The 24,923-nt window shown below is 41.2% G+C and overlaps 1 protein-coding gene and 1 long non-coding RNA gene across 3 annotated transcripts in view; both read left to right on the top strand.

Annotated features, from left to right (window-relative positions):
- The window catches only part of mmrn2a (multimerin 2a), a 34,323-nt gene extending 11,493 nt beyond the window's left edge, over positions 1-22,830 (top strand). Inside the window, exons 4-11 of one of the 2 annotated variants that reach the window (XM_061040439.1) lie at positions 412-486; positions 7,988-8,239; positions 14,245-14,711; positions 15,139-15,378; positions 15,478-15,942; positions 17,343-17,703; positions 18,897-19,415; positions 19,922-22,830. In XM_061040439.1, the coding sequence (XP_060896422.1) occupies positions 412-486; positions 7,988-8,239; positions 14,245-14,711; positions 15,139-15,378; positions 15,478-15,942; positions 17,343-17,703; positions 18,897-19,415; positions 19,922-20,325 (2,783 nt within the window). In that variant the 3' untranslated portion in view covers positions 20,326-22,830. Of the gene's footprint in view, positions 1-411; positions 487-7,987; positions 8,240-14,241; positions 14,712-15,138; positions 15,379-15,477; positions 15,943-17,342; positions 17,704-18,896; positions 19,416-19,921 lie in introns of both variants that reach the window. The other variant, XM_061040438.1, reaches the window with a different exon arrangement.
- The window catches only part of LOC132975709 (uncharacterized), a 106,480-nt gene extending 83,481 nt beyond the window's left edge, over positions 1-22,999 (top strand). Inside the window, exon 2 of the long non-coding RNA XR_009673293.1 lies at positions 21,505-22,999. This is a non-coding gene — a long non-coding RNA (uncharacterized LOC132975709). The remainder of the gene's footprint in view (positions 1-21,504) is intronic.
- Positions 23,000-24,923: the final 1,924 nt, after the last annotated feature.

Here is a 24,923-nt window from a genome sequence, read left to right as displayed (position 1 = left end):
GGACCAGTTCAGACTAGTTTCAGGATAGTAAACAAACCAAACTTTCCTCTCATTCACTTGGTTATATTTTTTCTCTGCTGGAGTCTAATTTTAAACATCCTTTTTACAAAAAAATGGTATCGGTCAGGAGCTTAATTTAATACAGATTGGCTGTGTGTGTGCCTGGTGTGTGTGTGGGAACCTGCAGTGTTTACCAGATGTCTGACAAAGGATGTCCTCTTTTCTATTCTCAGTGTTTCTCTATTTGGCTGCACTGAAAGTCAAAGTTTATCAGCGTGGGAAAAAATGATTTCCCTAGGCCCTTACCGACAGTCACAGAGGAAAATCCTACATTTCTACAATCAGAGATGTTGACTGAGTATGACCGCAAGTTTCCTGTCTGTTTGAGCCGGCTGTGTTTGTCTCTTGCAGAATATGATGCACAGCTGGATTCTGGAGACTTGGATCCAACTGAAGGATATGAAAGAGCAGAGGACCGCACTCTAGGTATGTTGACCATTTTTATCAACTCCACACAGGTGTTTAGATTTGCAACACAAACAAAGTTTATACTAATATTGAAATATCAGGAAATAGACTAGAATAAAGCAATAAATGTAAATGTGTTAGCATGCTCACAGTCTACAGCAAGTCTGCTGTGAACATGTTAAACATAACACCATGCAACATCAGCATGTTAGCAATGTCATGCTTTTTAGCATTTAAGAATTAAGCAGCCTCACAGAGCTGCAGACGGTTGGTCTGTTCCTGTTGACTCCTCTAACTTTTTGATTACATAACACAGAATCATTGAGGCCAGGTAGATTCATCCTCTGGGGGCACGAAGTTAAAGTCATTTCATCTGTTGGAGCCAAAACAGTTTTGTTTGTTTTTCATTTTATCTTTGTATAAGAGACAATGTAACACAATGGGATAAGCATTTATAAATGTAATTCTGACATAGACATCGGTTGGCGCCAAGTTCCAAGGTTATTGCATTCAGGTGTGAGGGAAGCAAACAAGTCTTCAAATGTATCGATGTTTTGGACAACTGTGAGTTTATCAGTTTTAGTTTTATTTTGTATTTGAGTCAATGTAACACGATTATTGTGTGGATTATTGGAAAATAATCAATCAATCATTTTCATCATTCCATCATTATTTGAGCAGGCCATGCATGAATGAGGATGCTGTGGTTGAGTCTGATGGTGGTGGTTGTGGGACAATACTCCGATGGTGGTGGGTGGGCGTCAGGGACGTCAGGTGGTGGTAGTGCCAGATCACCTCGCTGAAGGTTGGGGGAGCTCCATCTACTTGAGCTCTCAGAAAAATATGTGGTTAGTAACTAAGATAAAAATAAATGAATATTCGTTTCCAAACTTGTGGTGCGTGTTGGACATTGGATTGTTACTTCACTTAAACATGCATTAAAACTACATGCAATTCACCACCTACTTTAAATAAATATTATGTTTACTGAAATTAAGTCTCTACAATTTTGGTCAAATAGCTGTTTGCCCTCATTCAGACACTTGCCTCCAATTAGCCTTGGCTTTATTTCCACTGCAAGCCAAGGCTCCTCCGGGTGTTCAGTTTCTGCTTCATACAAAAACAAAATCATAAAGTAAAAAAATTCTCATGCATACAAAAACTTATAACAAATACAACGTTTTGCTCCAACTCCATCTGTTATGTTGTCTTTAGTGGGGTGGATTACACAACAAGCCTTATTTCCCATGTTGAGAGCAGCATCAGAGAGACTCCTGAGTACAGGAAGAGTTGAATTTATTTACAGGGTCAGATAATAAATACATGGAGGGTGATTTAACTTCAGGGTGGGCAAAGTCCAAAGAAACAAATCTGACAAGGACGATGAAAAACATAACTCGAGAAAATCAAAGAAATTAAATGTTTATGACCAATTATCCCAAACAAGAGGAAATGAGGTAAACAAAAAGCAGCAGCCAACCCTGTCACCTTCAGACGAACAAAAGACATCATCACAGCACATTTGTGATCAAAGTGAGGATGCTAGTGTAGCCGACTGGAAGAGAGTGTAGATGATTGTTAACTGTGAGCCGGGCTGTTGCTTTAATAACTTTGTAATGGGCTAACCCTGGCACACGTCTCTTTACACAAACACTGAGGCACTATTACTTTGATGTAAAGAAACTCATAATAAGACTGTGAGTCTTATTAATAAGTTATTTCATGAACTACTCTTTTGGTATTTGTATTTTAAAACCTCAACACATTCCCAAAGGAAATCTGAAAACCTGACCCCAAATAATGAATTACTTTAGTTTTTGGCTATTTGGCTCAATGGTTGTCTTTTTGTTCTTATCGGTTAGCTTGCTGAACAAGGGTCTGATGCTGAGGACTAATTCTTGGTCTCAGTAGGTGTGCAGACAAAGAGCTTTACCTGGCTGTCATGCACAACTGCACATGCACAATACAGAGGCAGGACTTTGGATTGACTGAAGCTAGCATATAGTTTAAACCTGTTCAAACAGAATATTTTTTTTTACTTGAATCTAATCAAACTGAATCACATTTGCAACAAAAAATGAGCAGGGTTTTGTAAAATTGTTCTCAAAAAGGACCAAAGTATACAGGTAAATTGATGGTATACAACACGGTGTTTCATTGTCTGCACACAGCAGTTTCCTGGAGCTCAATGTAACTTCAGAATGTGATACTCATTGTGCTCATAAAATGTGATATTGGAGCTGTGACCCCAGTCAAGCTTCAAACTTCATGTCTGACACATAGGAATCAAATATCCATCTGTCTTCCTCCTTTGTTTTCTTAAATCTCTGCTTCTGAGCCTGGGAACAGACACATGCATGTTGTGTTTCCATCACTTCATAGGACATTACATTGACTTGAATGAATTTCCTGAAGTACACTTACCTTAATGCTTAAAACTGGATATTTGGAGGCCAAATGTGTCCACTGTCCCAACTCTGAGTTATGCTTAGTGAGATCAGACATGTCTCCTTTTACAGCTAAACGTTTCTCTAATCTGTTTCTAAAAAGTATTTTACTATATTCAGAGGTAATCAGCCCTATCTAGCCCTCTGAAAGTGTGATCTAAATTTCATGAGCCTGTTGCATTGCAATGAATAAAGTTGGTTGGATAAAGTAGAGGTTGAGTTGTGTATGTGTAATGTTTGAATTTAGAAACAGCGCTGAGATTGTCTACTCACCACATTGATTGATTGTCTACTCATCACACCCAGTCTGTTGACTCTTTAAACAGCATGTGCTCAATATTTTGTCTTAAGGTAAGACCTGTGCCTTTGACCCCAAGTTAAATCCTTTTACCAAGTCCCGAGAGGTGTAATGATTTTTTTATGGGGCTTTCCAAAAGCTTGGGGAGTCCCCACAAAGATTTATGTCCGCACAAAACGAGTAATACATGTCCACACACAAACCTGACCTCCAGCCTCTAAATATGAATATGTCAGAGCGCTCTGACTCATTCTTGCTTCTTTAACAAAGTAAGGAAGCTGTGATGCTCAGCATCGATAAACCTTCAGCTCAGGTCAGGAGGAGGTCCAACCTCCCTCCATCACCCTCCCCCATGGGAAGAGGGTGTGGGCCAGTTGCTCCTCTGGGACCCACCACCAGGGTCAACCACCCCCCACATCCTCAGCCTGTAAACACAGTGACTCACTCACACAGTGGAGAAGGGGAAGTACGTCGTGGTCCTAATGAAGGTTTGTCATCAGCCAACACAGATATGCTGTTGGAGGAGGTCAGAGCAGCATGGTGGTAGATGAATCTGATCTAACTGTGACCTGATGAATTAAAGGTTGTGATTTGTGTTAGGGTTCTGTTTGTTTTAACTTTAACCCTGGGTGGTTGGCCCTCGGGTGGGAGCTTGATGACCACTTTGTGATCATGTGTTGTGGTCCTGGTGAAGGATGTTTCAGATGTAAAGAGGTGGATAAACAGTGTTTGGACCTCTCTCTACTAAAGGACAGCATTTTTATATGACCTTCGACTGAGAGCTTCGTCCTGATTGTCACACTGCTCCAGACATGTAACAACATGAATCACAGAATGTTAAACTTCCTACCATAACTGTGCTGGATAGCAGCAACCTGCTGTTTGTTTGGTTCTGTTAAACTTTGGCTTGTAAGATATCAACCAAATCAGCCTAAACAGAAAAGTAGTTGGCCTAATAAGGAGTAAACATGAGGTGCCTGGTTAAGGGACCTCAGTTAATACATGTATCACATCCATCAAACTTTGACTTCCAGCACACATTGGGTTGGTTTGCAGCCAAGTTAAGTCAGTACCTCCAAGGAAGAGGTATTTGCGCTTTACTGAAATACAGTGAGGGAAAAAAAGGATTGTTAGATTCTCAGTTGGATTACTGCAGAGTTGGGAGTGTTGCAGACATCGTGATGAAGAGGGACATGAGCCAGAAGAAAATATTGTCAATTTACCAGCCAAATCTGCTTCACAGTCCGTGCCCTTTGAAATGAAGTTCATGTACTGAGTAAATGAACAGAATCGTGGTTGCAAGTCTGGTTGGGCTCTCTACTAATTCTTCCCATCGAATGGAGCCATCTGAGATGGTTTGGGCAACTGAAAATGATTTCTGCTGGTGAATTCCTTTTGAGTTTTTCCAGGCATGTCCAACTGGGAGAGGACACCAAGGTAGACCCAGAGCTTATATATCCAACCTGGCCTGAAAGACCTCATGATGTCCCAGAATGAGCTGGAAAATGATGCCTTGGAGAGGAGTGTCTGGACTAGCTTATTTAACCTGCTACCATGGTGATCTGGCCCCTGGATAAGCAGAAGAGAATATATTGAGAGATGCACCGATGGAGGAGTGGACTTTCCTGGGTGTCACTGAGAGAGCCTTCTGCAAGACTATCTTTAATGAGGCTGTTTTCAGAGAGATGCTAACAATCTCATTAAGGCAGCTCAGTTACTGGGGGAGGAGCTAAGCTGGATTCTGAACATGAAGAGGATGCTGTCCAAGTTAAGCCAGGCATACATTGTGCAATTTCAGGCCAATTATGACCTCATTTTTTAGTTGTGTAATTGATTTTGAAGTGGGGCCAAATCTTAGCCTGACGTGCCTAGTTTGTCGTGCACTGTACAGGCGGGGACAATGGTCAATCAAGGCCCAATCTGCTGCTCCAGAATGGTTGAATGAATTTATGTAAATTTGGTCATATGACTGCATACACTCGTACAGTGAGAGCAGAGCCAAGAACCTATTCCCCAACTTCAGGCCTTTGTTGTTCACTGTTTCTGCCTGCACAAACTGACGGACAGCATCTGAAAGCACCATGGCAACGGTAGGCATGCCTGTCTGATGTGTCTTCCCTCTTCTATTGTGTAAGAAATGAACGAGAGAAAAGGGTGGCTGGAAATAGCTACTGACCTCTGGCTGCAATAATGGAACTTATAAGTTAGCTTGTGTTTGTTGGGGATGATGAGTGTGTGTACGTGTGAGAGAGCGAGAGCATGTTTAACAGTGTTTGTATTTAGCTGGGCATATGAGACAACTTAATACACAAAGGAAACTTTATCGAAAATGTAAAAGAGATAGCCAAGTCTTTGGAACTCATTGCTATGTTGCAGTGTGGACATCGGCTGACTGTGACAGGTCTTACGGCAATATACCTGGATTTAATTGTTACATATTCTGTAAATTCTGGCACTATTTTTACAATTCATTGAGCAGATGCTTTAATCCAAAGCGACAAACATCAGAGAGTTAGAAAAACGCAAGCAAGAATCTAGAGAGGAGGAAACATAGTCAGTAAGTCCTATAAAACACCTTTAAGTCCGATCAAACACAGGTGCTGACAGGTAGTGCACAGAGTCAGAACTTTAAAAAAAAAAAATGTCTTAAAGTTAATTTATCGTCATCAACATCGACAGATGTTCTTGAGAGTTCAAATCAGCATCACAACCAGCTTATACTGTATATTGTCATTGTCATCATCAAATTCATCATCATCATTGATAATGATGTTGATGACGACCTTGTATCCCTATAATATTTCATACCATAAAGCTATTAGAAAACGTGTTACTCATGCTTAAAAAAACACATTTACTTTTATGTTAGGGCTTTCTTTAACACTGCTAAGGTGAGTAGAGACAGAAGAGTCAATCTCAGCTACAGAGAAGTTCTTCAGTACCACAGGAAACATACAGAGTACATAACATGAACAATTTAACCACTGGCACTGAGAACACTGTGAATCAAAACAGTAGGTGTTTTGGGTAGATATCAGACTAAAATAGACCTCTGGCCTTTAGAGGTTTGATCTAACAAAGAAAGGAAAACAAAGAGGCATTTAGAAACACACACACCACGACATGGTACAGTTTGCTCCCACCACGCCTCTGATTGAACCTTCTTCCTGCAAGCTCAAGCCGATGCAATTAAATCATGAAAACAGAAGAAACTGACTGGACACAATAACAGGAACACCGTAAAATACAACGTGAACACCTCAGGGGTGAGTCATCACCTCTATAACACAATTGAACATAATTATTTGGAGGTTCATCAGTACCAAAGGCAGCCAACACTTACCCAACAATCACCAACACAACCAACAGTCATGTAAGACATTGTCATCTGACATTATAGAAATATTTAAACATCAAAGAAGTAGCCTTTGTTTCGGGTCCTTCACTGTTACAGTCTTCTCTCCCAGCAGCAGACAATGATTCTGAGACTGAACATAAGCAGAAGATTTGTCAAGAATGGAGCTACATGAAACATGAGCAGGCCTAGCCCACTTGATAGTTTGAGTTTATTCTCTGGGAAACATAAATGTCCTAACCACCTTATTTGCAGATAAATCAGTTCTTCACATTTTTAAGAGAAGTGCAAGGTTTTTAACATCTTTGTGATTGAAAACCCTTCAAACGGAAACCATCACAATATCATGATAACGTAAGTCTGTGCCAAAAATGTTTTCACCCATGAGATCTCATGACACCGCAGGACTTCCTCCGCTTCTTGTTGCAGATGCAGCTCTGATGTGCTTCTGCGCTGACTGCAGGTCACTGATACGGAGCTCCTTTTTCCTGCTGTCGCTCCGATTCTGTCACTCACTGAGAGTTAAACAATAAACTCAGAGCGGAACAAAAACTGAGGAAACACTGCAACAAGATTCCCAAATACATCAGCCTGTTTCCCATCAGCACCTCTGTCTCACTCTCTACCTGTTTATTTAACTTCCACTGCTCTCTGTCTGATGAAGCTGTATTGGCTGGACCAAAAAACATGTTCTTAAAGCATAAACACAGGAAATTGAATGATAAATACAGTTACACAGGTTTATATGAAGATAGCTAAAGTGTGCACATTGAAGGAACATTTAGTATTATGATTATAGCTTTCTTAGTTGATGGTCAGAAATAAGTGGAGACACCTGAAAACTCTTCAACACAGCTGATAACAGCGTTGATCACCATTGTGACTCTCACTGCTCCAGAGCAGGCTATGTTACAGAAAGCCTGTACAAAGCACCACCAATACTGACCAATCAATTCTCTTGATGCAAATGTCCCTGAGCTTTGTGCAGCAGATTATGTTCGGGAAGGAGGGCCAGAGTGCCAAGAGAATAACAAAACACTCTGGCTCTGATTTCATATTTGGCTCTATTTTGTAAATATGCCACACTGCTGACAACAGTTTTGTCTATATTTTTGATTGTTCATATAGTGCATTTATCAATCAATCAATCAATCAATTTTTATTTGCATAGTGTCAACTCATAACAAATGTTATCTCGAGACACTGCGCGCCCGCATGGATACCCTGGTTTGATGTATATCCAACGTCTTGTGACCACTTATTGAAATCTCTTTTGTTAAAGTTTTTTAAGGAAGTTAACCAAAAAATAAGCTGGGTATGTTGAGCTTGCTTTGTAGAATATGCATCAGGATAGTAATGAATATTTAAATGTACTCAACAATAAATATGTAATAATGTTGTCACCTGTGTGTGTTGCAGAAGTTAGGGCGATGACCCAGCAGCAGCACGTCGACCCAGATCGCGAACAGAACGACCACCAAGCACCTGGCGGCTCGCCGTATGGTACTGGCTACGCAGACGACAACCAGCACAACATCACACACCTAGGCCTGGACCCAAGATCTGCCAACAACCCCCATCAAGCATCGAACCCCACTGCAAACTCATATGACCGTCCCAGCCATCCTGACCATCCCCACAAAGGACGGCAGCAGGAACACCACCTGCATGGTGAGTTATGCCTCTAACACTGTAACGTGTAGCCACCATATCACTTATTCCAAAAATAATTCCCTTAAATATTTGTGTACAAGCTATGTAGCATGTTGATGTCTCATTCACATCCTTAGAGGGGACGTTTACACTGAGCCACACACACACACACACACACACACACACACACACACACACACACACACGCTAAGCTCCATTCCTATGTTGTGACACGACGGATAACCACCCACACACACACACACACACACACACACACACACACACACACACACTTCCCTTAAGGAAATCCTGTCTTTCTTCTGTTCTTTGGACTTCCATATGTTATGTGTGTGTGTTTGTGTAAAATAATAAGATGGTTGCTGACACTTTATTATAAGTCTTATGTCACTAGACCAACATACCATTATATCTCACACACACACACACACACACACACACACACACACTGACACACTCTTCCTTCATCCTGTGCGTGGGGCTTGTTTTAGGTTCCCATAGCCCTCTGTTCTATTTGACCATTGGCCTCACTGCCAGTATGACTTCATCCTTAAAGGAAACATCAACCTCAGTTAATAAAGACCGAGGGCCCTATTTCACTACCCGCGCAAAGCAGCCTTTCTCATTTTCCACATGACACAGATGTAATTTTCTTGCCAAGCTCCCACATGGTGATAGCAAGCAATCTTGTGCCCCTGTTATTGCCATGGCTGTGTTTGTCAGAAAACGAGGTTTGGTCAGGCGCAAAGGTGGTGCGTTCCTATCTTGAGTACGCAGAAACCAACTGTGCCGTAGAACACCTCAAACCTGGTCTGAAGTCTAAAGTGTCAATATGTTCTCGCTATTGGAGGACACATATATATACATAAATATAGGTATACATACATGAGTTCATAACAGACTACTCTGAGGGCTAAGAGACGGCAAGTGTGGCCAGGCTAAGACAGTCTTTTAGAAATAGTAATAAAAGAGGAAATTTTTTTTTTTTTTTTAAAGTGCCAAACAACACCATGAAACCATGAAAAATTATAATGAATAAATATACTGTCTAAAGACAAGCGACAAGTGCTATAGACGGCTTCAACAATAAAATACTACTTAGCAAAGTCCAACTAGAGTCCAAGTCTGAGGTGAAACGTTCCCTCAATTCTGCATACTTGATACGGCTGTAAAGCTGCTCCGATACTGCTCCACGCTGCTCGCCACACGCTGACTTCTTCAGAGAGAGCCGAGGAAAACAGAAACAACTTTGGCGAGTAGTGTGTTCTACGTAATCAAGTAGACCATAACGTCGCCTCAGCCCTTTAATGTGCCTTAGTGCCGCCTACAACCAGGTTGGGATGCTCACGGTTTTCCCCGGGTCTTAGCTCGCCGACTACTGACCCAAGCCTGCGTGAAGTAGCGTTGGCGGACACTAGCTGCTCTGCTGACACTCCTGGTTGGGGGAATCCCTCGTCTTCGTTTCGCATTTCCTCTTCCGCCGGCTGCAGGTTTCATGCAGGGTTGGGGCTCGGTCTCCGCACACCGTCTCCTGTTTCCTTTAGCGCTGATGGTTTCTGAAGTTGTGGGAAGTGAATTATAACTTCAATGTGCCATCAACATAATTCATACAGTGTTCTGTGTGTATTGTGTGTGTTCAGAGGCACAATGAAAAGGAGAGAAGTTAAATGAGCTGGCCGGATTTCAGTCTATTTGAGAATACAAACTGAAGTCTAGTGTGTAAATCAACGCAGCAGCCTGAAGGCGCACCTGGGCTCTTGAAGAGGAATGAGAGCTGACACTCTGATTGGTTTGAATCGTGTTACACCCAAAACCAATCTTTGTATAATGAAAGGACTTAATCCAACCTCTGTGAGCCCTCTTATATTATTTTCACATTTCTGGACCTTTGCTTAAATTCTGTTGACTTGTGTACACATCACATTATTCCTCTGTGTTCCAGCAATATTCAAAGCACATGAGTATGTGAGTTATTTACGGTGAAGCTATGTTTGCCTTTGTGCTGGGGAAACACCAGTTGATATGTATCAGAGAGTGAGGAAAGGAGTGGACCTAATGAATGGTGTGTTCAAACTAAAAGTAAAGGGAATTTTTAGCCTGGCCAAACATGATTCGTGCCATTGGGTTTGTCAAAAATGGAAACATTTTTCTTTGATGTTATGGTCTGTGCTGCTGCCTAAAATGACTGTCAACCACACATGTAAAAAAACAACACCTATGAGCTAAAGCTCAGAGCTGATCGTTTGCTCTTACTGACATTGTTCCCTTTTTTCTAGATCCTTGCTTGTGTTGTACTTACTCTCTGATGTACGTCGCTTTGGATAAAAGCGTCTGCTAAGTGAATTGTAGAATTGTAGAATATTCCTGGCATCTTTGCTACGCCATAAAAGAGACAGAACAGAAACAATGCTGCTAGGCTGATCTGTTAAGTTTCATTTTCTTTTAGCTTATTTTTCACTTGCAAGAATCACACCATCAGCGGCACACAATCTGATTATACCAGAGGATGTGAAAGTAACTATCACTGCATTACTTTGATTGAACGTTTTTAAATAGATGATTTTGCTTCGATAAGTGGCTGATGGATATTTATTTTCATAAACAATCTCCTCTGTAAGTGTACATGTGCTGCATTCAAAAAGTATGCAATATCTGTGTGTTTAGTTATGACCAAGCTTCTAATTCCTTCCTTTAAGGAAGAATTAGCTCAGTAAAACGGACATGCAATTCAATCATGAGGTAAAAAAATCCACAAGTAAAAATGACTTAAAAATCCTTTTACTCCTCTGTGTTCTTGCTCCAGGTCCTTAAGGCTGTTTTGACCACATGTCCAGTCTCGTTAAAGTGTCGTCTTACCTTCAAATTGTGACATTTACAACAAAACGTTTGAAGAAGCAAACAAACCCACAGACGTTTTTCTGTCCAATCAGGAAGTTGACACTGCCAGCCTCAGTAAATCATGCTGACAGTCATTAGATAGAAACACTACCAGCTGACCACGCTGTGTTGGATTTCAACCTCAAGACGCCCCTGCAGACCCCACCTCCCACCCCACCCCACCCCACTCCTGCAGCTGGAGCAGGAGGTGACCTGAACTTCCTGTCGCAGTGTGGCCTCACTGTAGAGTGACCTTTGACCTCTCATCCCCCTGCAGCATGTGAGGAAAGGGAGTTTGGTTTAACGTAACGAAAACAGGTTGTGATGAAAGAGGCTGAGGTCACGCGTTTCTGTGTGTGTGTGTGCATGTGTGTGTATTTGTATGTGTGTGTCTGTGTGTGCGTCTGGACTGTGTCTCTATGGGAGGGTGACAGCAGTGACCTGAGGCAAACACACACTCATGTTTGAATTTCTATACCTGTGAGGCCACCGTACATTCCTGAGCCCTTAACCCTTAACTGAACCAAAGCCTGATGTTAACCTGAAAACAAAGATGAAAAGTCAGAACCTTCAAACAGCTGTATGAAGAAGTGAGGACAGGTCATAAAATCAAAAGTGTTCACTTCCATTTTGTACAGAAAACCAACTTTTTAAAAATCGACTTGTGGCAGCCAAAGGTGAATCATTTATTTTGCCTAATGCCTCCTTTAATAGAGATTACAATTTCACGAATGAACTACTTTGTATGCAGAAGAGTTGGCCTCAGTGGTCTCTAATAGTATAGTCTCGGTTACGAGATGGGATTTCCCCCTCGTGCTCGTGTCTCAAACATACCTTTTCTGTATTATCACATCAAGTAAAGGGGACATGATGCTAAATGAATTACTCAGTTTAGGATATTACTGTTCTGTCTTTCTATTTTCAAACCTGTCTGGCTGTCCTTGCACATAGCACATAGTCTCATGCCCTCTTATGGGCATTATAAGGGCCATTTGCTAATGCTAATGCTAAAAAGAACACTGGCACGAGTGTCCAGCTTACAACAACATTGCATTCATCAATTTAAGAACATAGGAGCGAACAACACTGTAGTTTGAGAACAGGGACATTAGTCCATTTGTCATTTGCCAACAGATTCAAGTCATGCCTCAACAGCCAAAATGTATTTTCTTAGTTAAATTTTCTTTAAACCACTACGCTCATTAAAGTAGAAGGAAGCTCTTGCACTTCAGCCACTCCACAAAAGGAGGTCGGTGCACTCAGAGAAGGACCTCAGATGTTTAAAATAATTCAGTGGACTCACTCTTTCAGGACGGATCCAAAGAAAGTACTGGAGCACACAAATCACTTAAGGCACATTTATTTTGGAGCAAAGTACTAATGTTTCTCCAGTGCTTTCTTTGGATCCTGTGTGAGAGAAGGAGTCCACTGAATAATATTTTGAAAATCATTAAGCTCATATTGAATATTTGTTCCTGTCTTTGTCTTTCATCTACAAAGTATAAGCCTTGGAAACAATATACATTAGGTGGCTGTGGCTCAATTGGTAGAGTCGTTGCCTTTCAGAAGGTTGAGAGTTCAATCCCCAGCTGAGCAACATGTCTGATGTGTCCTTGGGCAAGACACTTATCCCCGCATTGATGTATGCTGCTTTGGATAAAAGTGTCTGCTAAGTGAATTGTAACACTGTAACATGCAACTAACATCGCATTATAAAAAGCAGATTCTTAGATGTCACAAACTCACTGAATTTGACATTAAGTGTAAACCTGAACACTTTATGATGTTGTGTGCTTTCTCTTTTTAGTCTTGGCCATCCAAGATCATGCTTAGTTCAGCAGATTTGGTTCAATATAATTCATAGGCATATGGCCATCATTGTCACAGCCAAGCCTTTTTTTTCGAAAGACTCGGTCCCTGGAAATGTTCAAGGTTCAAGGTCCCACACTTTACAACAGTCTACCGAGTTTCATGCTTTTTATGAATAAATTGACATTTCACCTGGGGAAAGAGTTAAAAAAAAAAAAGGTGTAAAAAGATTTTAAAAAAGGAAACTTAAAAAAAAATACCTAAACTTTTAAAACAACTTTCAGTCCCATTATTCAGCTCCCTTATTTAGAGTATTTTATTCTGATGACTGAGAGCGATAAATAGCAGCAAATGTCGGCACAGTTTGGTTTGTTTCAAACTCCAGAAACAACAACAACAACACAGAGGATCAGATGGATCCACAGAGCCCCGAGAGGTCATAGACCTCCAATCAATGAGGTCCATCTGGAGTGTCCGCGTCCTGTGGTCTGTGTTCTGGTATTTGTCTGTTGGCCTCTGCTGCACTAACAGAAACATATAACGTCTCTTAGCGTCGCTCCTGCCTGAAACACATATCACTTGTATCCTGAATGTCCCTGATGCCCCTGAGTGAAACAATATCAACATCAGAGTTTTCAAAGATGACAGAAACAGCAGCACGGCGCTCTGAGACGTTTTTAGGTGGTTTTGTTCCCGAGCTGGGTGATTTTCCAGGCAGAGGCTGTGTTGTGTTTATGTTCCAGTTTGGAAACTAAACTGCTTTCATTTTAGAGCCGACCCATTTACTTCTGGTCCCCAAAGAGAATCAACTCTGCAGGGAGTGTGTGTGTTTTAGTTGTCTCTCTTGTTAAGATTAGCTTTGTGTTTTTATAGCAGGAAGGGCTGTGTGGGTGGCTGCAAGGAAAACTTGATTTAATCATGTTTTATATTGGAGCGACTAAATTAAGAAATCTGTGTCTGACATTCCCGGAAGATGAATCCTGATAACTATGAGGTACTTTTGTTTCTTAATCTAATGGCACTGACTGGTTATAAATCACATTGCTTCCATTACAGTTTTCCGGCTGCTGGCTGAAGCATTCAAGTGGAATAAATCCTACATTTTTAGTTTATTAGACTACAAGATATATGACTGTATGTTTCAACATAAATCTCCCCCTTTTATGATTCTGAATTGCAATTATAACTCTATAACCAATCCTGATCCTTTTGAAAGAGGGCCAAATGTCTCCATTCTTCTCCACATGACACAAAATGTTTCACATGAAAATAATCTCAATCTGTTATCTGTTTTTGGTTGCCTACCCCCTACCCAGAAGCCACTGCTAAAGCCACTGCTGAAGCCACTGCTAAAGCCACTGCTGAAGCCACTGCTAAAGCCACTGCTGAAGCCACTGCCGCCCTTCTCGTTCCCCATATGATGGCACTGGTCATGTCAAAGCTGCAGCCAATCCTGGAGGGTTTCAACCACTCCCTCGAGCACCTGAGCCATCAGGTGGGGGACCTGTCCCGTGATGTAGCCCAGTTGAAGAGCAGTCAGCTGGTGCCCGAGCTACAGGCGGAGCCCCCGGATGTCCCTGAGCTAGACGAGGCAGCGGAGGAACGGCTGAATACCAGACTGGATGAAACGCTTCATCAGATCAGGGAGGTCAGGAGGCAGTTGGAGAGTCAACAGAGGGAGATGGAGAACAGGCTGCACTACCAGCATGTAATGCTGCATTACAACCTCACCAGCTTCAAGACCGACATTGACTTGAAGCTGAAACGCCAACAGAAGATGCTACAGGTCATATTACCATTTGCCAATTACTACAAAATGATTTATTGACTCATTCAATTAGACAGCTTTAATTAAATGTTACCAGTTTCACATAGTTTCTAAAATATTCACCCGCCACTAAAAAAGACTAATTAGGTGACATATAAGTTTGTATAACTGGTTTTTCTTTTATCAATCTATCATCCATGATTTTGTTGATAAATCTATTATATGTGATAAAATGCTACCAGTAGTTAAATCACAAGAAGGAATATTACCAAAAGGTTTTATTTTTTAAGAAGTATTTTCTTTTTAATCAAAAAGTGTTACATTTTTTTGGGATGTTTTATTAAAGAGGGCAAAGTGTAGCCAGCATATTTATTTACTCATTTTACTTTACAATAGTAATCCAACTCTCTCGTCACAGTTATTTAACACCTGTTTCTGATCTCAGGTCAGCCTGCAGGCCATGAACAGCACACTTACTGAGCTGAAGCTTGATCAGGATCAGCTGGAGGATAAACTGGAGGATCCGCTGGTGGATCAGCTGGAAGATCTGCTAGAGGATCAGCTGGAGGATCGCCTTCCTCCTCCCACCCTGCCTCCCCCCATCCTGCTGCAGCCATTAGACACCTCGTCACTGTGGGAGGCCATTGGGCGCCTTGACAACATGGTGGTCAACAACACAGTGAAGGCAAATACATCTACAGATATAGTAACTGAACAATTGAGAAAAAAATAGAAATGCTAAATTAAAGAATATTTTCTTTCTTCTGCACCTGTTGCTCCTCAGGTGGACGGGTTGTTGGAGGACCTGGAGGTGACCTCAGGGAACGTGCAGCTGCTGAGGCGGGACCTAACGGATCTTGGGAAGCAGATCAACCAGACAGCCAGGAGCAGTCAGATCCAGTACATGGAGACAGGGCTGGAAGTGGACGCGGCGAGGGAGGTAGTGCTGAGGCGGGTGGGTGAGCTGGCGGGGAACCTGAGTCTGCAGGACGTGAGGCTGCAGGAAATAGATGTGGACATGGACTATCTGTACACCATCCTTTACAAGCACAACTCATCTACAGACTGTGACTGCAAGGGCCTGAAGGCGGCTGTGGCTAAACTGGAGAGGGGCTTGGCCAATGTCACTGAGTTGGCCAATGAGAACAGATTAGCCCTGGATGAGGACAATGATGGAGGGGCGGGGCAGTGGGGCGGGGCCAGCGACTGGGAGCCAGCGGTGGGGACTCTCCAACAAGGCCTCCAGCAGGTATGAAAAAAAATCTGTTCACATTTTTTGGTTATAATTTATAATTTCCTTTTAATAACTATGTTTGAAATATTTTGCTCTCATGGCGTTGTCTTTAGACAATAAACTGCAAAAAGCCAAGAGACACTTAGAGACTAGCTGATGAAGCTGGACATTTAGCAGCTAAAAGTCTGATATTTCTCTTAGAAGTAGTTGGACACATCTGTTCTTATTATAATCTTATTATAATTAGCTTGTTTGAACGTCTTCATGTTAAAAATAGAAAACAAAGGGGCGCTGGTGGTGCAGTGGTTAGTGCGCGTGTCCCATGTATGGAGCCCATAGTCTCCCAAGCGGGCGGCCCAGGTTCAAATCCAGCCTGTGGTTCATTTCCTGCATGCCATTTCCCACTCTCTCTCCCTGATATCCAACTCTATCCACTGTCCTATCTCTCCATTAAAGGAACAAAAAGCCCCAACAAAAAAAAATAGAAAACAAAATGAGTAAAAATAGTTACAAAAAAACTAATGGTGCTGCCCTGAATTAAACTTTGGCAACTGTTGGAGGAAAGCCTCAGACTGTTGTAGCAGACTAGTGTGTGCACTAATGGATGTCCTTTGTTACATTGTCTGTCGTTTTTTTAACAGCAAACTGAACCTATAACACCGTGAACCTTTTTCTTCACCATGTCTGCTGGTGTTTTTAGACTTTACTTAGGGCAAACTGGGGCATACAGCTCTACTCTACTATACTACAATTTAAAGTTAATTTTTGATCAGTAGTTTGACAAAGAAAAATGAGTGAACTGCATACACAAAATAACATCATCACAGGTAGAACCTTTCCACTACGAGTAGTTATGTAGTAGAACTTGAATAATGTTCATTTTGTCAAACTGCATCTCGAAATAAACTCATGACAAATGCTGTTTTTAAAGAATTATTGCAAAAAACGTTGTAGAACTAAAGATGCTGTGTTAAAAGTAAACTCTGGTACCGGTTTTCACTTAGATTGTGATTTTACCTCAGAATACAAAAAACAATATTTGCCATTAGAGAAACACAAAATATAGATTTCAATTTTAATAAAACTACATTAAGCCGCTTTACAAGATTGAAATTAAGATTGAAATCTATATATACTCTTCTCTTAATCAAATCTCATGTGCAGAGTCAAATCAATGCATCAGAACATTCAAAATCAGTCCACATCCACGTACAATGCAAAAATACAGATCCCCAAATGTGGATTCATCCCCCACAGAAAATAGTCTTAATAGTCTCAGAGCAATACGAGACTTTGTACTGTCTCTTTAATACAAACTATTCTATATATATATAGTCTGTTTTAGTCTGCCCATGTAGACAGACACATGCAGACTTTACCTGATTTTGATCACTCGTTTGCCCCTCATCCTGCAGGTGAAGGAGACTCTTACCTTGGAGCAGAGCAGGACCAGCACTCTGGAGCAGAGTCTGAACCAGCTGAGCAGCTCGGTGACCGTGGGTCTAGTGGAGGTCTCGGGTCTGAAGGCAACCGACAGGAAGCTGGTGGAGGAGATGAAACACCTGTCTGGCTCCTTTAACTCTTTGCTGAAAGACGCCATCAGACACAGCGACGTGCTGGAGCTGATGCTTGGGGAGGAGGTGCTGGAGTTCCTGGAGTGGCCGGTCCAGGACCAGGAGGCCCACTCCATCCCGGTCCTAAAAGAGCGGCTGAGACTCCTAGACGAGCAGCAGAGAGGACTCAACCTGAGCATCACCGAGCTGCTGAACAGACCAGGTATGAATAACCTGCAAGGAGGTTTACCTTTAATCCATAACAAAGGAACTGCTGGAAATCATGGATTTTAACACAGCACTGTGGAGAAGTACAATTATGACGTATTCTACTTTTCTTGATACCTCTACTTCATTATTTATACCTCACCAGCACTACATTTACCTGACAGTTGTAGTTATTTTACAAATCAAATCATTTAAACAGAGTTCACAAAAAAACCTGGTATGTTTTCACATATCAAACTACATAGCAGCATGTATATTCATTAGAATGAGCTCCACTTTACCTGCTCTGAGATGTAACACATTTATGAATCAGTTTAAAATCCAATTATCTTATCAATATCATTCTACATTTTGAGTCTCATAGGAGGAACTTTATTTTTCTTATAAAACTTGTCTAACCTGCTTGTTAAAGCAGAACGTCTTATCTCTTCACTGTTTCTGTCCTTTATGTGCGGGATTAATATTCTCCAAAGAAATCTTTTTTCAGATAGGACAGATTTGACATTAAGAATTTCTTTAAATTTTCAGTCTTCCTCCTGATGCTGTCATTTTAGGACAAATAGAGGCTTTAGCATTACTTTGAAATTGTCTCATACCCAGTAAAAAGGTACTCACAGTACTTGTCACTCTAATACTTTGCCTCATTCAGATATTTAATTCTGAACTTTAAATGATACTCATGGAAGTCTTGATCCAATCCTTTGGAGCTTATGTTATTTAAACAGAGCTAATTAGCAGCATCTAGTGGCAGCTGTGAGAACTACAAAAACAAAGCACACATCTTCTGTCCTCTGTAACCATTTGTGCTTTCAGACTGATTTCTGATCTTTACCAATTGCACTAATGCACTCAAGAAGAAATAAAGAGTCAAAGAGAGTTTAATCTTTTCTGTATTCCACTCTTTAACTCTTTTCATGAAGTGTAATGTATGCTTGTTTGGAAAGGTGCTTTTGGTTTGAGTCATCCATGGTTTATATATATATATATATATACATATAAACTTTTAAAAAAAAATTCCTGACAGTTTTGATGGCAAAAAGAAAATAGAATTGACACAAAATGTAGATCTAGACCCCCAAAGAGTTGAGTAGTAAAAGTGAGGTTGTCTTGTTAGGCATTCGTAAAACTGCATTTCCACCCTTCTTTGGGGAATTCTTCCCCCTTTTACACTGATGTTTGTGTTTTTAGGAGGCAGAGAGGAGGTACCTTCTGCTGACCAGCCCCTCTCCTCCTCCCAACTCCTCCCTGATGACTGGCTTCATGGCAGCACAAGGAGCAGCAGTGGAGTTCCAGCCAGAGAGCGGCAGCTCCTCCTCCACCCTGAGGGAAGGCGCCCACAGCATGGAGGAGATGGCAGCGATCTTTGGAACCTGGAGAAAACAGTGGAGGTGTTGGGGCAGAAGGTGCTCCTACTGGAGGAGAAACACCACAACACCACTACAGACAGAATGGCGCCTCCCAGTGGTGTGGAGGCCAAACTGCAGGCAGAGGTGATGTGGCTGAAGAGAGGGCTAGAAGACCATCTAAGAGTTTTCAAAAACGTCTTCAGTAATGCTGACGTGCTGGTGGGATCTGACGCCACGCTGGAGCTCGATAAACTGTGGCAGCTGATGAAGAACAGAGACGGGAAGAAGGAGAAGAAGAGAGGAGGAGGGAAGGAGGGGTTAGGAAGAGGAGGACACCATCGCAGCAGGAGGGAGTCATCGGGTGAGTGAAGACTAAGGACTAAGTTTTTATTACTGACCTCCTTAAATGACTTAACTGCAAAAACGTTTAATAAATGTTAAGTTTAATTTTAATCCATCTGATAAAGTGACTTTTTATTTAAAAAAAAATCTGTACTGGAAAACTTTTGTTGAAACAGAAATTCATTGCTTTTCTTACTTTTCTTTGCACTTTTGACTGCAGGCTCTCAGTCAGGAAATAGTCCAATGTACCTAATAATCCCTTGTAAAAGATCAAATACAATTAATTATATTGGACATGAAAGTAATTTCTTAAGTTTCTTTGTAGGTGGGTTTTGTTGACTGAGGAAAGAGCCAGGCTAGCTCTTTCCCTCTGTTTCAAGTGTTTGGGCTAAGCTAAGCCAACTTGCTGCATATAGCCAAAAGAACAGAGTTTAAGTAAGAAATAAAAGATTACCATTTTAATTTGTTCAGGAGAAGTGGTTTTGGTTTTTGGTTCTAGACTCCTGACCCTACTTTTCTGTCCAGGTGTTGCTCCCGTCCTGTACACCCAATCAGAAGACCCTTTGCTGCTTGTGGCTGGATCTCCTCGAAGTGTCTCAAACGGTGTCATCTTGTTGGAAGCCTCTCTAAACCTGGGTCAGATTTACTCTGACACCGGCACCTTCACTGCTCCTGTGAATGGGATCTACCTGTTTGTCCTCACCTTGGACCTGAGGCCAGGCCCCGCCCACGTGCTCCTTGTGAGGGGGTCTGGAGCAGCACCAGTGTTTCTACACCAACAGGAGGTGAAGGAGGCAGGGCTGGTCACTAGCATGAGCCTCCTGCTGCTGGGTGAGGGGGAGAAGCTGAGGCTGGAACTAAAGGGAGGAGAGTGGGCGGAGTCAGAGGACAATGTGTTCACCTCACTGCTGCTCCACCGGACCACCTGAGGGCGCTGCTCAACATCAGCTCAACAATAGACACTGATCAGAGACTCTGGGAGGGGCAGAATCACAGAGAACACAGAGGGTTGGACTGACTTTTTGGAAATGAAATATAACTTAACTTCATAGAGGTTTATTCCAAAGCACCATACGGCATATTAAACAGAAGATTTTATACTAAGAGGGATTGAAACCCTAAAACCCTTTTCAACCATCAAATTAGAATATTTAGCTCAAAAACGTGTCAAACTAAAATATTTAGTCAGACCTCATAATTTTCACACCAGTGGACAAAAGGGAGAGCAGCTAGTTCAGCTTCTAATTACTTCAAGTAAAGCTGTGTTGAGTATTTTGTTAGCTTAGCTTAGCATAATGACTAGAAAGAGCAGGAAACAGCCAGTCTGACCAAAAACACAGAAGACCTCTAAAGGTCACAAAGAAAAAAGAGGGATTTAAAAATCCATCAGGTCAGTACCTCGGTGCTGCGTCATTGGCTGTAGAGCGAGTTGCCAGTTCAATTGCTTTTGGTCAATGCTATGATTTATGTCCAACAAGAAACAGTTTCAGCAACAACAACAAAAACACTGTAAAACACAGAACTTAGAGAAATGAGATAATGATGTGCTGAACAGTGAGCTTTAGAAGTTAAGAGGTATAAGTGTTTTAGCCTGTGTTCCTGCTCAGTACAGAAGTCCTCATTAGGAATCTGATGACAACTTTTCAGCTTTAATTTGTGCCCTTTCTTTAAAGGCTTTATATGCGATTTTTTGATCCAGCAGATGTCGCCCTTGAGCACCAGCATGAAACCAGAACAACTTGCGGTGCATTGTTGTGTTAGCATGCTAATGCTAGCGATCTTTATTATGCTCGTATCTTCACACTGCATGTAAATTTAACCCAAATGAGCGTGATCTAGAAACACAGTTAAGTAGTGAGTACAGTATGTTATTCTTCTTTTCTCTAGTCCCTCAATTAAAAAACTTTTATACACGAGGGGAGGAGTCAGCCGGCCATCCCAACGATGTAAACAAACTGAAGATAGGACTCGGAAAACTAGGAAAACATCACAGACAGTGGGACTCGGGTGTTACACCCATTGTAGACAGTCATGACAGTTATTTTCAGAGGATATACTTGATTTCTATTATATTTTAAGTGTGAAAAATCACATATAAAGCCTTTAAGTTTGCATATCTGAAGACCTTCCTGTGGGACTTTCCCAGACTTAGTGGCAAAATTGGTGACATATAAACCCGGTTGCTCTGACCCACACTAAATATTAACAAGAAAAGCATATACAATATTGGGAAGAAATCTAGTTTGAAGGATAATTGTTGTCGACAGTATCTGGTTTCTCACTGTCTTTTGAGTATTTTCAGTCAAATGTCCTCACATGATCTAAATTTCCTCAAATGTATGAATACTTCATTGTCACATAATACAAATACATAGTGAAGGAGGGGTCCCTTTCTTTTTATTTCTTGTTGATGCTTATGTCGAGGCAACTTGGGACGCCACTTGTTCATCCAATCCTCTTATTCCCTCACAAACTCGTCCACTCAACGTCTGACTGCATCAGTTAACTCATAGAGAGTGTGGTGCTCAGGCCTCATGGTCAAGATTTGTATTCGGTCTACAGCTGCTGTCTGCTGCCCCCACAACTTGCCTTGCACTTACTGAGATTAACACAACAAGTTTTCAAACGTCACTAGTGCAGTGCTCGATCAGAGCTGGCCGATTGCTTTGATCCCAGAAGTGTTGGTATCAGTATTCTCAAAAATGTTCATCCGATGGATTTCACACTTTATATTGCACTCCCCTTTTTACCTCACAAAATCACTCAACATGTCAGATTAAACGTTCATCAGATATTGGAAAGACAGTCCTACATACAGAGATTCCTGTGTGTATGAAATGGTAAATGGACTTGAGCTGTTCTAATCTTTTGACTATACTCAAAGCACTCTTACACTGCAGGTCACTCCTACCCATTCACAGGTTGCTATGTAAAGAGATTATCAGAAGTAACCCCATTCATACTTATCATACACAGCGGGAGCATCTTGGTGTTAAGTGTCTTGCCCAAAGACACATCAGACATGTGGCTGCAGGAGCTGTGGACCCAACCCTCGACCTTCCGGTCTACCAACTGAGCCCCAGCCGCCCCATACAATAACATGAACCTTTCTTGTAGCAGCTGCTCATGTGGTCAGGCCAACCTATCTAAGGCTGAGCAGGGTTCAAAGTGTTACATGTCTTCATATCAGTATGCATCTTCAGTACTCGTTGGATACTGTTCATCTATCAAAGTGTTTCATGGGAGTTTTCTTCTTGACATAAAGAACATATTCTGAAGTGAAGTCACTAGATATCTGTAATGTTTGTAAAGTTCTGATAAACCACATAGTTCATATTTATATAAGAGAGACGAGCCGTTTGATGAATGTGTTTCTATTAAAGTCTTATGGACCGTGACCAGCCTGTAACTTAATAAAAGTTTTATCTACAGAAGTCTCTGTGTGATGTTATAATGCTGCAAACAGCAAGAGACATGGAGTCACTTTGTTTTTCTTCCACATTTCAAATGAAGTACAACACCATATACCTATAGTACACCCCAGATCTTTATCTCGGGTTGATATGGAGAAAGAAAATGTTCAAAATAAACATTTGATTATGAGTTTTGAGTGTAAGTGTCCAGAACACTGTTTTGAGTATTTCACTTTTTGTCCTACTTTATGAACATCTCTTACTTTCCTCCTAAATCTATCACATGTATTATCTGACAGTACAAACAAGTTTGAAAGATTAAGCTCGTGACTTCAACCCTCTTTGGCTTGTTGAACTTCTCATGTTTCAGTTGTTGTCAACAAATCTCTCCAAATTTCTCACATGGAATTATTTATGAAAGTGTTCAGTGATCCAACAGAATAAATCAAGATCAGATTCTTGTAACAGAATTTCTTTTTGCCATCTTTCCTCTCCCGTTTTTCATCGGACACGCCCCTCAGATTTATTACAGAGGCCCTTGAAACGGTCTTGGCCCCCAAGGTTGGTACACCGCAGGACTACATTAATCCATGTAAGAAGCTCAGGGGGATACGGTGAACCTGAAAACAACCCCAACACATCTGAGACATTACAAGACACAACAAAAACACAGATGCTTCCTAAAACAGTCCAAAGGCAAAAAGTTTTAACAATACAAAATTTTAGTTGATGAACAGATGTTATTACGTTCAAATATATATAAGTAAATTAACTAGATCTGCCAGAAAAGTTTAGCAAAGGAAAAGCTCCCTGTGAGATGTAGAGGAGTAGTAGAGTCTTATACTGGTTACATTAAATACACTGAAATGTTACAGCTTTTAAGCTACAACATTTATAGATTGGAGGAGACAAACATGTAATTGTACCGCATTTTAAAAAGTTTGTCTGCTGGGATGTAGCTTTTTAAGAGTAAAATTTAAAGCAATTTTCAAGCACTTTTGAGGGTATACCCTATAAAAGGCAGGGTTGGTCATTTTTGAAAACTAGCATGATTCCCTCAGTGCTCCGTCAACACCCACCCTCTCCCCTCTGTGCTCCCTCTAAAGACACGAGCTGGAGCACGAGCCCCGTTGCTACAGAAGCGGACCTCAGCTCATTACTTGCATTGTGTAGAAAATACATCGTCTCATGTCTCATTCAGCGGTAAGTAAACACTAAACTGTATCATAATACACGTTTAAAATGTGACTATTTTACTGCTCACAGGGGTAGAGAACGAGCAGGGAGACAGGGAGGCATGATTGGTTCATCTGATTGGGACCTCGAGGCAGACATTGGTCAAAGTCTTTACATGCTTAAAACCGCTACAGATGACGCATTTAAAAAATCTTCAAAAGAGTATCTGGAGAAAATGACCAACCCTGCCTTGAAGTAAAACATTTCTAAATTCTGACCTGTTTTATGATTACATTTGCATACAAAAGGATTTTTTGACAGATGAAGTTTACTGAATACCTACAGCAGTCCCTGTACATTGTCACTTCATTAACCAGCTTACTTTCTGTTTGTGCTTTAAGAAAGAGAAGTTAAAAATTGGGCGATGAGCAGATACCGTACGAAATCGCCCCCCTTTTCTTCACTCGAGGGAGCTCCATTCATGCTGTGATGGATTTGTAAATGTTCCATTTAGAAAATAGTATTAAATGTTAATACATTCTGTGCGTCGGTAGCCTGGTGGTTAGTGTGTTTGCCCGATGTACGGAGCCTATAATCGTCCAGGCGGGCGGCCCGGGTTCAAGTCCAACCTAGCTCCTTTCATGCCCCACTCTCTCTTTGTCCCTGATTCCCAACTCCATCCTCTCTCCTATCTCTACAATAAAGTCATAAAAAGCCCAAAAATAAATCCTTAAAACAATTTTTTTAATAAATGTTATCAGCATCAATCTTTTTGTTTATCCGCTCTTCATATGTTTAATGCTGCATCAGGTACAGAAACAATTTTACTGTATATTTTTGTTGTCATTGCAAAATGAAATCTTCCCTTATTTCCTGTGATTCTATTATTCCTGGTTAAAGTCCAGGAGACAAGAAACAAATACGATGAAGTAAATGAC

This window comes from Labrus mixtus, chromosome 6 (assembly GCF_963584025.1).
Source record: "Labrus mixtus chromosome 6, fLabMix1.1, whole genome shotgun sequence".
NCBI classification, from domain to species: Eukaryota; Metazoa; Chordata; class Actinopteri; order Labriformes; family Labridae; genus Labrus; species Labrus mixtus.
This window is presented reverse-complemented; position numbering and strand designations above follow the sequence as displayed.